This window comes from Lathyrus oleraceus, chromosome 5 (genome assembly GCF_024323335.1).
Source record: "Lathyrus oleraceus cultivar Zhongwan6 chromosome 5, CAAS_Psat_ZW6_1.0, whole genome shotgun sequence".
Classification (NCBI taxonomy): Eukaryota; Viridiplantae; Streptophyta; class Magnoliopsida; order Fabales; family Fabaceae; genus Lathyrus; species Lathyrus oleraceus.
The window spans coordinates 434,762,579-434,775,041 of NC_066583.1; the positions used below are offsets into that span (position 1 = coordinate 434,762,579).

The following is a 12,463-nucleotide window of genomic DNA, read 5'->3' on the forward strand; positions in this document are numbered from 1 at the left end:
AGTCTCTGAGGCGACAACATGAGTTGGTTTAGGCCGAGGGACTTCCAGTCGTGTAGGCTGTAGTGATGACTTAGGGTCATCATCTTCCTTCATCTCTTGAGTTTCCTGGAAAAAAGGGAAATAGGCTAAAATAAATAAAGAAGCAAAAATGAAGGAGGAATATAGAGTCAAAGTCTCAAAACTGAGGTGTCTTTGACGTTTCAGTAGGCGCATCCATATTGCTTTTCTTCGATGAAGGAGGAGCAGTAGTTGGAGTATTCACACACTTTTGAACCTAAAAAAGAGAAGTATTTTTTAGGTAAAACATATGAGCTTTTACAATTGAAATAAAATAGGTGACATACAAACCTGTTTTTCCACTTCCTCTACGACATGGGCTTCTTCCTTTTGATTCGCCTTCCGCTTCTTCCTTTTGATTCGCCTTCCCTTTGGAGGCAGCAGCAGTCAAAATAGTTTCTTTTTCCGACTCTATAAATTGAAATTATAGTTATATTACTTCCACCAAGAATTGAAGATTAGAAGAAATTCTAGTATTATTTGGGGCGTTGGGCCATACTAGGCATATACGACGACAACATCCCTCGTGTTTTTCTTAAAAGCTAGGGTTGTGAAGAAATGTGAAATAGTTAGGCAAATAAACATAAAATATAGGAAAGTTTAATCCAATGAGTCTTGATGCCTCACCATCAGTAATGTTAGATAAGACTTTAACGTGATTGATGTTAACATGAAGGTGACCCCGATAGCTGTGTATGCCATGCTTGGTCGGAACCACTCTTTGGACAGGTTTTTGGTAAGCATTTTCCAGGTCATTTATAACATTTCCACAAACAAACCATATTAGGAATAAAGGCAAAAACGCCAAGTCTATTTCACATGAAGAAAAACAAAGCAAAATGAAATTTATCCTTCACATATGGAGAAAATTTTAGCATTGGTATTTTCTCAATAAGTTTTTCTTTTAAAGTAGCAGCTGCCTCAGACATGGTTCAACGAAGGTCACGAGGGTTGTACACAGTTTCGAAGTAGCATTAGAAATCACAAATTTCTTTAATATGTGTACTCATACCTTTATTAAACTTGGTCTGCAAAGAAACAAAAGCTTTTGTTAGATGATGCGCCTTGGTCATCACATCGACAAAATTTTGTAGTTTGATAGTCCTCCACCAGGTTTTGAACTCTCGAGTTCAATAGAATAACCTTTGGAACATGAAAGGGGTAACCTCTAAACTAATTTCACTTTGTTTGGAAAGGAGTTCAAATATGTCTCCTCAGACATTCCGACAGTGCTCAAGCATAAGTCTTTCTTGTGTTGAAAGTAAGAATTGGGTTTGAACTAACAAAGACCAAACTGTCGAGCCACGAGGTTGGGTTGATACCCAACTAAATCTACTTGACCTTTATGGGATAAAAGTCTCGTCAACAATAGCTCTGGTGTCAGAAAAGCTTTCCAGATTTCATTGGATTCAGCCTGGTGTGCAGAGTCGAGCACATGGAATTCTCATCTGAACCATGCAAGGCCATAACGTATATCCATGAAGGGAGCCATGTGGAAAGTAAACATGTAATGCTTTGCAAACATCATGTAGTACTCGGTGAATCTCTCTTATGTCGAAAGCCTTTTGTCAGCAGGAGTAAGCAAGGTCAATCTACTTCCTTTAATGGGCTAGCCCTTGGGTTCTTCAGCAGGTTTATTGGGTTTGTGAGCCACTAAAGATGGCTCAAAAGTGGCATTAAGCCAAAGTTGGAGGAGTCAGAAGGGACCATATAATAGAAGTGTGCCTTTGGGATTGTTGGTGAGGCTAAACGTCTTCACGGAACTAGATGCCAAATTTGAAGCTTCTTAAAGTGAATCCAAAATTAATTGGCCTAAGCATACATTTTTTTCCAGCATGTAGTTGGTTGGCAAGAGAGACAAACATTTTCTCCACTTGTAAAGAACTTGAGCAACAAACAAAGTGTGACACCCATAGAGATAAGAAAGCAACATGTTCTTCGTCAAAAACTTATGTGTATCCTCGTCGAAATTGTAGAGATGAAGTTGGTAAAGCTAGCTAGCTTTGAGTTGAACCCAATGATGTCGCCAGTTTCGATAAACGGGTCGAACACTTCGGTAGTTGGTCGAAGACCAGTAATGGCAGCTACATCAAAAAATGTCAGCGTAATCATGCCACAATGCAGTTGGAAGGTGTTCGTCGAACCCTCCCAAAAGTGAAGTGCAACTAGTAACATGTTTTGGTTGTATGCAGGACCTACCCTAGATAACTGGATCAGGTTGAAAAGACTTTGATCTTTCCAAATTTGTTTTTTCTTGGACTCTACCTTATTTAACCAGTCAAGATAGTTTGATTGATTGGCATAAGGAACAGAGCCAAAGACACATGTAGACATATTGGTAAAGTCTAAAGGTTGATCTACGACTGCTGAAGGTTTTGTGCGATGGTAATAAGGGAAGAACTCAATAGTTCTTGCTATGTTCGTATTCAGATCAAGGAAAGGTCGAGAAAAAGTACGCGTGATTTCAGAAATAGTGAAAAGGATTAATAATTGGGAGTTCCAAATGAGTGATTTTTCTTCCTGAAGAGGAGGTTCAGGGACATACAATTGATTCCCAACGATAGTGGCTGTAGTAATGGATGCAGCCAATGAAATCTCTTGGTTTGGAGTTGATGTGGATGTCATTTAAGTGAGTAAAGGTTGTCTTTTTTTTGCAAAAGAAAACTTTAAAGTTTTGTTGAAGATGAAGAAAATTGGAAGAAAATAGAATAAAAGAAGAAGAAGGCTATTTGTAGCTTTAGGGGAGAAAACCGTTCAGTTTCTTTATTTTCTTTAAAAGAAAAATAAAATCAGAAAACTTTTTGACAAGTGTCTCAAGTGGGAAGTTGGATTTCTGTGTGGCCCACGTTCTTCCTAGGAACTTGGAGCCAGGATGGCTTTTTGAATTTGTACGTCTTGAAGAGGCGTTATTGGTAGTAGCCATGATGGTAGTGACGTCAACACATAACTTTGAATAGTGGTGAAGTTTAAAAAATGCTACCTATTTCTCAAAAATGAATTGAAAGTAGCATTTTTGGGTGGCAAATTATTAGCCAAGGAATTCCAATATGCAAATTCTACAAGAGAATCAATTGGAATTTCTGCACAAGCACAATCCAAGGTTACATGCCTTTCGACCAGAGACCTTGGAGAAAAATGACAGCGTTAGACATTGAAGGATTTGGTCTGGTACTAAGTAAATTTTTTAAATGATTTGGTCATTCATCAATTCGACAAGTTGAAAGAGGTTCAACTAAAGCATATTCGAAATTCAAACAAAATAATTGTCTTTTGGTCTTATCCAAAACAACAAGGACATATGAGATCAATTGAAGACAAGTCGAGCATGCAGAGGTGACATGTCAGACGGAAGACAATTGAATGTTAGAGACCGTTAGTTTTGTAGTATTATAAATAAGGATTCTAGTGTTAGGATTCAGGGTGGCAAAATCATTTCAAACTTCAATAGAAACTCAAAGTACCCATACACAAACGAGAAACGAGTCTTTGAAGAAATGTATTTGCATACCAATTTCTTACTTATGCAAATAAATATATTTTTCATTTAATTTACTATTACTTTTTTTTATTTCCTATTCAAGTCACTAATTTCGACCTAGTCGAAATCATTGGTTACATTTACTTTCAAACTTAATCGTCTTTCTAAAATAGTCAACATCCAACACACGTATTCCGATAACATTAATGCACACTTTATTTTCCTAGAAATTTAGTACAAACTTGTCCTAAGATTTACTAGTTTAGTCCTTCAGGCAATCAATTTAAAATCAAGTGATTGTTTACCAAAAACACCGGTGATCAAAGATGCATCTGTATGCACAAAAGGTTGCTTCGGAGATGCATCTCTGTAACCTTCCTTAGTTCATTAATCTCTGAGCTTTTCAGAGATGCATCTCCGGAATATGCTCTCTTAGTTCAAAATAAAAAACAGACATAAACAATTGCAGAATGAAAAACCAACGTAAATTAACATCAAAATTAACATTACATAGATAAACATTGCATAAATTTAACATTACATGTCATTAAAAACAGGTGGTTCAGAACGTTGAACATTCTTATAATATCTTCGGCTGATCTTTGAATCGTCGCACCCACTTCAATCAGACCCTTTGTTGAGTAACGGTAAAACGTACTCCATATAACCTTCAAATCATCATTCGTCTTCAGTTTAAGCATGACGAACCATATCTTTCCTTCTTTGAACAACTTGACGGAATCAGGATGACTCCAAAATATATCTCAAACAATAACTTTATCCTTACAAACTCTGTACCTCGAAACATAGTGGTCATCATCCAAAAGCTTCAAGAGTTGTTGCATCTTAGATTTTACTCCTCTCACATCCTTGTTGTCTCGAGCACGCACATTGTATATTTGCTTGATATTTGAAATATTTAGATGTTTTTTCCATTTCAAAGGTGCGAGTCTGTTTTCCAGCGCCACCATGTTTAATGTCATGTCTGAAACAATTTTCCTCTCCTCCGACACAAGATGACATACAATGGGATGACCGACTAGCTTGTCATTCAAGGCGACATGTTTAAGGGTTTTACAATGGAGTATGTTTCTAACATGAAGAAGAAGATCATACAAGGTGGTGTTTTATCAAATTTTAAGTTGAACATTTTTGAAGATGCATCTCTAGAAATATCATTGACTTGTTATTTAAACCAGTTATTTAAATAACAAAACCCCATAAATGAGTGTATGAGGTATTTCAAGATGCATCTCCAGATCCACTCAAATAGTATACGGAGATGCATCTTTGAACCATATCTTTTTAAAATTGAAATGAAACTAAAAAAAAATAAAATAATTGACATGATTTTAAACCAACGAAGACATTTAAAATTTTTTAAAAGTGTGTGAGGCAACATCAAAATTGGAAAGAGCATTTCCCAATTTATAATCCAAAGTCCATGGAGAAGGTGATTCATAAGTATGTAAAATTTGAGGATAAAATAATACTACTAAAATTGAAAAGTCCAATTTGAAGATCCAAAGCTACTTAAATTGAAACGTCGAATTTGAAGATCCAAAACTACTGAAATTGAAATGTATAATTAGATCAAACTCTTGAGTCTTAAATAATTACTCATATCATATAAAAAAAATTACTCATATAGAAATATAAGAACATACCAAATTATTTGATAAAATTATAGTAATCAATAATAAAAATGGTACAATATAGATTTATGCATTGCAGGGATAATCTAGTGTATTATTGAAGTTAATTAGCAAAACTTTAGTGTTTTATATATATATATATATATATATATATATATATATATATATATATATATATATATATATATATATATATATATATATATATATATATATATATATATATATATATATATATATAAATTAATTATTTCATCAATCTAACAATAATTATTTGAATTAATAAATATATTTAAAATATATATATTATTTTTTATGTTTATAATTGAAATTAATTTTTTTATTTAAAATTTCACTATATAAAATTGAAACTGATTTTAATTTAGAAAATTTTAAATGAATGAAAATAAAATAAAAAGCAATTCAGTAGAATAATCGACGAAAATTTTCTCTATAGAGAACTCATACGCATTACTTTTCCTCTGCCTCGATAACTGCAGAGAGAAAGACGACGAGAAAACGGTTTGAGGCCAAACAAAATTAAGACGAATCGGCGGTTCGTTTATCGCTTCTCTGGTAAGTAGGTAGGTTGATCATTATCACCACCGTATTTTTTTCTTCTGCAGTTCATGGATTTTCGGTTTTCGATTCAAATTGTTATGATGCACATCTTTAGGTTATGAAGTTTTGTTTCTTGTTTGTTATCTTAGAAAGTGGAAATATTGTTCTCAAACGATTAGTTTGTTATCTATTTTGGTGTCGTTTAGGGTTAGAAATTGTAGTGGAAGTGTAGTGTGCTTTGAGGTTAAATATAGCTTTGTGTTTCTACTGTTTACTTTGAATTGTTGTTGTTCACTTGTTCAATGTTTGAAGAATTTAGGGTTTGAGAAAAGATTAATAAATCATACCTAAACTCTCTCTAGTTTATGAAGCATGGTACTTCTAAAAGTAGTATTGAATACACTTACCTGTATTGGATACATGTATCTAGAGGTGTTCATGATACGGTTTGGATCGGTTTTGAAGCAAAATATCAGTATGATCCAAATGTTTGATTTTCGATTTTGGACGATAGATTAAAAAAATCTGATCCCACAATTTCATGCGCTTGGATTTGGATACATTTTTTTGTATATCAAAATTACAAATTATATTTTTTATTTATACTATAAAAGTACTAATAATTAATAGGTTTGATATAATATATAACATATACTATATTAAAAGTTAATATTACAAAATGATAATCAGTTTGAATTTGAACACCCCTACATGTATGTGTTTTATCTCATATCAGGATCGATACCTGTAGGTACCGTTCCCGTACCTATGCATCATAGTCATTCAACTTAGTTTTTTTATGTCTATGTTACATATTCAACACCACTTTACATTTCCTCGTTGCATAACATGTGAGTGTATTGCGGATGTAATTCAAGAAAACAAGAATACAAAATTATTTATATTTCAAAACAATAATGGCTTTATAGCTATCTATAAAATTTAAAGTTTAAAGTTTTGTTTAGGAGTTTGGAGGGGAGGGGAAGGAAGGGTTTTGGAGGAGGAGGATTTGAAGAAAAAATAGAAAAATCTTTAATATATTATGAAATTTTGTTTTTGTATAGAATGATAAATGAATGGTCATTATCAATATATTTTTGATTTTCAAAATATTATAACAAATAGATTATATTTGAAGAATTTATCATCCTCCAAATCTCTCACTCTATACAATGTTTAAGTTTCCTAAACTAAGGGGGTTTTGTATTATGAATGAAAATAAACCTTCAAAATTTTCTCCACCTAAATCACTCAATAGTTTCCAAGCATACCGGATACACAAACAATACCTGTGGTACTTTACACATTTTTATTATTCCATTTCAAGTGAAATTTGTGAGTTTTTCATATATTATTAATATAGTACTTGTAGTACTTTAGTTTTTTTTTTATTATTCCATTTCGAGTGAAATTTGTGGGTTTTGCAAATATTAATATAGTACTTGTGGTACTTTACTCTTTTATATTATTCCATTTCGAGTGAAATTTGTGATTTTTGCATATATTAACATAATATATTATGTATTTTAGTTTCTTTGATATTGTAACTTAACACAATTTTTTACATTTTAAATTTTTACTATGATGTTTTGTTTTGAATTGAACAATTTAGTTATCTAGTGATATATTCTATTTAAAAACTTTTTTATTGTTGTACTTGTACTTTGATTTTCTTTTTAAATGTCATATCTCGTACCTATGCATCTGTACCGTACTCGTACCTATGCATCTATACCATACTCAGTATCCAAGCATCAAACTTTCAATCCTTGCCTTTTTTTTCAAAGCTTTCTCCAAACTCCCAAACAAAATCTAACAAAGTCTAAGTGTCTTTAACTCAATAAGTAACACATTTGTAGTCAGCATAATCAAAAGCATTTTCTCATCAAACAACGATACATACGCTCTACGAAATTTAAACATCGACAAGCTTCAAGGTTATTTATTTATGGTAACACCAAACATGTGTTTCAAAATGCATTATTGAGTTATATGGTATTTTGATTATTTATTATGCTGTTCCTGTGATACTTTTTTGTGCAGAAATTTATCTTGCCTATTTTTGTAGGGAATTTTGTTATTGGTTGTTATTTCATGGAAAGTGTGGGAGATGAAGAACCAGCTTTAAAACGAACAAAATTGTCTTCGGAGGAATTCGTCGGTCACTCTAACGGTTCATCTATGGAGCATGTTGTATGTCCTTCAAGTGACATATCATCAGCTGAAGGGGACGGCGAAGATGTTGCTTCAAAAGGGGTCTTAAAAAGAGGGGAGTTTGTAAGGATGATCACTAAGGCGATGTATTCTCTTGGTTACAAGAAGAGTGGGGAACACTTAGAGGAGGAGTCTGGCATACCTCTGAATTCGTCTGCGGTAAATCTGTTTAAGCAGCAGATACTTGATGGTGATTGGGACAAAAGTGTAGCCACATTGAATCAAATTGGTCTAGAAGATGAAAGCATTGTCAAGGCTGCCTCAGTTTTAATATTGGAGCAGAAATACTTTGAGCTTCTTGATGGGGATAAGGTCATGGAGGCATTGAAGACATTGAGGACCGAGATTACACATCTTTGTGTTGATAGTGCTAAAATTCGCGAACTTTCTTCATGCATGTTGTCAGCATCTGACCAAGGTGGTTCTTCTGGACGAGATTTTGTAAGGGCGGGGACTCGGTTGAAACTGTTGGAGGAACTACAGGATCTGGTTCCCCCGACTGTAATGATACCTGAGAAGAGATTAGAACATCTTGTTGAACAAGCCCTCATCTTACAACGAGTAGCTTCCTTGTGCCACAACTCATTGAATAAGAAAATGATATTGAATCATGATCATTGCGATGGAAAATCTCAGATAACTTTAGATCAATTAGCTAATGCTTCTGCTGTTTCTGATAATAATGAAGTGGTGACCTTGACCAAAGCAGATTTTGAAAGATTCGCGACATGTGCTGTAAAAGTGGACAGGCTAGAAGAAGACTACAAGAAGTTGGTGAGCATGCTTTCTGAAGTCGTGAACCTGCTTCGAGTTCTTCCTCGGTAGATTTTAAATTCTGTTAATGTTTTCATTTTTATCAATAATGTTAGATTTTATGATGTGATTTTTATTTTCATCTTTAATTTTTTGTCTAATGCCAAAAGGAATATAATATATTTTTTGTTGAATGCTCTCATTTATGCCCAGAAATGTAAGTGCCCTCTTCTATCAAGTTTTTAAACTTCAATATATTTTTCCAGCTATCAACTAATATCAAACACCAAAGTTATTCATTTATCCCAATGCAAAACACTATTAAAAGATCCATTTAGGGTACAAAGTTAACTTTACATTTCAATATCAAAGCTTTCATACTCACCAAGTTGGATGGCGTGACAAAATTCTCTTTCAATCAAACTTAATAAGAGGTTTAAAGTTCATATCAAGTTTTGGAGAAGCAATGATAAATTTCTTTAGTCTTTTTTAATTTGAAGGAGTAGGTCTGTTTGAACGTTTTGTTTATTAGATTTCAAAATTCATTCTTTAAATTAATTTCAAATATCTGTTTTGAAAAGAATATTTATTTTATTTTTCAAAATTGTTTGTAATGAAAAAATTTAGTAGACACATTTGCATTTTATAAAAAAAATGATTCATATATATTCTTTTAACATTTTAAAGTTAGCACAATACTACAAACTAATCTCACCCCTATGAGGTTGAATAACATCCTATGAAAATCAGAAAACATCTCTTAGATTTTGGAAATTAATCCCCGGATGCGTCTCTTACTCCGCTGAAACACAATTCAATTGAGTCACACTTTTGTTTTTTCAAAAATATCTTCGGACCAATCCTATCACTTAATTCCTAATTCATCAAGTCAATGACTTTTTGGGAGGTGCATATTTGGAATTGTGAAACGGAAAATTTAAAAGGCGTGACCTTTGCAATTGTTATCCTAAGATTTTTCTACTTAATAACAAAAGTCAAATGACCTTTGCAAGTGTTATCCTGAGATTTTCTACTTAATAACAAAAGTCAAATGAATGATGCATTAGTGAAATACTAAGTGTTGGCATTTGATGGACATGAGTCGACAGTAATGAAACGTCGATCAGGACTTCCCGATTGACATATTGAAATGTAATTTGGAAGAATCTCAATGACAGATCTTGAGCTCTGGTTTGGAGGAGTCTTAGGGAAAGACTGGGTAACCACTTGACACCATGTCAAGGACGAGTCTTTCGACAAAATCCAAAAGACTTAGAAAAATTGAGAAAATCAAAGACAAAAAGACTTAGCACCTTCAGCGACTATCTTCGACGAGCAGACAGTTACTAGTTGCTAACATCAGTTAAAGAACATGGGATAATGGTTTCAGCAGTTTCAAAGTCCTAACGACGTGGAAGTACGTTGGAAGAGGAGTTGCATGCATTCGAAGACGTGTCAATTATTTAGGTATAAACTATCGGGAACAGTTATTTGTAGTTTAGTATATATAGCAGACTCATGTGTTGTAATCATGGTCACAAATTTCATATACATTTTCTATAGAACTAGAGTACTCAAGACAAAGAACGAAATAGTTTGTGAGCAATTATGTGAATCTGCATCCCTTTGTCTTTGTACTTTTTATGTTTCATTAAATGAAACATCCTTTTATTTTGTCACTTATTACATTTATTTAATGTTGTTCATTTTAAACTACTTTTACTTTAGTTCAAGTTTTATAGTCTTTAAAGTTTACTTTTACACTATCTGCACCCAGACATTTGTAGTCACACCCTACACTTACGTTATTGTAAACATTTTTGCACAAAACTTATCCCGAGATTTTTTTAGTTAATCTTAAAGACTTTCAAACTCGTGATTGTACGCTAAAAACAACTGTGAACAAATTGGCATGCACATGGGGCACATGTTTTTGTGCGAGAAATTACTTGTCTTTTTCAAGAAACTGTCGTATTATTTACTCATCTCAATGTGAAAATATTGTCAATGTCCGTTAACGTATGCGTTTGAGGAATGATAAGATTTTTAATGTCATAAGCGTTTGAGGAGTGGTAAGTTTTTTAATGTCATAAGCGTTTAAGGAGTGGTAGGATTTTAGCAAAAATAGCGAACCCAAAGAACACTTCTCATGCTCAAAACGATCCTCCAGACCCTGAACCACCAGTTACTATGGTGGTTGGTACAACAGGGACAATGAACGCCATCGGAGTCACATGCCCTAGTTTAAACCGGGTGATGACTTCAACGTCGATGTCAGAAGTGGTGGTTACTTTACCATCGGTAACCAGTGTACCGGCCTCTCCCAGGCTTACTTTGATAGTTGTGGGGGACCCTAACCCCCATATGTCCCAAGTTTTACTATGCCTTTAGTAACAAGGGAAAACCCATATGGCATGCCAACTTCCATGATGGCGGATTTACATAGTCATGCTTCGACGTTTGCAGATAATACTGTAATAATGGCGTCACCCTTCAATCCACATTTGGCGTCATGATATGCCATAAGCAATCCTGGTCGCATGGGGCAATCATAAGGGGGTTTTGATACGTCCCTCATATAAATCCAAATTTAACTACGGATTCCTTAGCAACCATGAGGCAACAAGTGAGCGAAAGTAACTATAAAATGGTAAATATATTGACACAACAAATAAGTACGGTGTTTAATCCTTTGATCCAGAACACTACCCAAAGTTACCAACAATTAGCCCATCAAATGGGCATGATTGCTGACTTTTTTTGGGTGCCACCATCTATTAACCAAGTTCCTGTCGAGCAACCTCAATCGACGTCTACAACGGGCGACTAAGCAAAATATGCCATATCTTCCTCTCCATGCAGCCTTCATCTTTGACAGACTCCCACGTAACCTCAAATAATTGTCTGATCTTATCCTCTTACGCCTCATTTGACTGTTTGGAATAAACATTTTGGATACTCTGAATTTCACTAAATCCTAAAACCAATAAACTCCCTGGTCTCTGACTGATTGCAATTCGACCAAAGTTGATACTACTTCTTGACAAATCAAATTTTTCGAGATCTCCATGGTCGTAACTGACCACTTCGATTTTTGACAATAAACCCATTATCACATATTTATAATTAATGTTTGTGTTGAAAATCTGAGGTAACAAATTGTCCCCCAAAATTCCATGTTTCGACTTTCCTTTTAATCAAAAGGAGAAAGATGACATTTTTGATTTTATTTTCGATATTGTTCAAAATATTTCGCTGTCGTCAGTGTCATCATTACCACTTTAATGCAAATTGTCATTTTCTAGAAGATCTTCTAAGAGATTCATCATTACTCATATTTTCTAGGAGATCATGGATTTTCACGTTTTCACTAACTTCTTCACTTCAATCAACTCTCCCACTTCTTAAGAAATGAAATGTTTCACATCAACACACGTATACCATGTGTCAGTCATTGACAATAAAAATGCCTCTATAAATACTTCTCATTCTCTTCTCATCTTCTTCGTTCTCGCTTTAGCATTTTACACACAGAAAACCCTTTTACAACAAGCTTTTCAAACTCAATAATGACAGCAACCACTTCATCTTCCAAACTAGACACCGGAAAAAACCTTTTGACCTTCATAATTCTGACATCAAAAAGTAACAATGGGAGAGATTTCGTACCTGAACCGCCAATGGCTATAGAAAAAATCACCATCTGGCAGAAACATGTACTCATCCCTTTCACAACCTGGGAAGG

The 12,463-nt window shown here is 34.0% G+C and overlaps 1 protein-coding gene across 2 annotated transcripts; it reads left to right on the forward strand.

Annotated features, from left to right (window-relative positions):
• The first annotated feature begins 5,602 nt into the window (after nucleotides 1–5,602).
• On the forward strand, nucleotides 5,603–8,973 carry LOC127085274 (WD repeat-containing protein 26 homolog). Of its 2 annotated transcripts, none has more exons than XM_051025805.1 (2): nucleotides 5,603–5,766; nucleotides 7,820–8,973. In XM_051025805.1, exon 2 carries the CDS (start codon nucleotides 7,846–7,848, stop codon nucleotides 8,788–8,790), a length of 945 nt encoding a protein of 314 aa, XP_050881762.1. In that variant the 5' UTR covers nucleotides 5,603–5,766; nucleotides 7,820–7,845; the 3' UTR covers nucleotides 8,791–8,973. The 2 variants fall into 2 exon arrangements, with proteins under 2 accessions (XP_050881762.1, XP_050881763.1); XM_051025806.1 differs by having other exon boundaries at nucleotides 5,609–5,774.
• The last annotated feature ends 3,490 nt before the right edge of the window (nucleotides 8,974–12,463 follow it).

Bases quoted from the DNA above. Each gene is read 5' to 3' on its own strand.
- LOC127085274 (XM_051025805.1), top strand. From the start codon at position 7,846: ATGGAAAGTGTGGGAGATGAAGAACCAGCTTTAAAACGAACAAAATTG.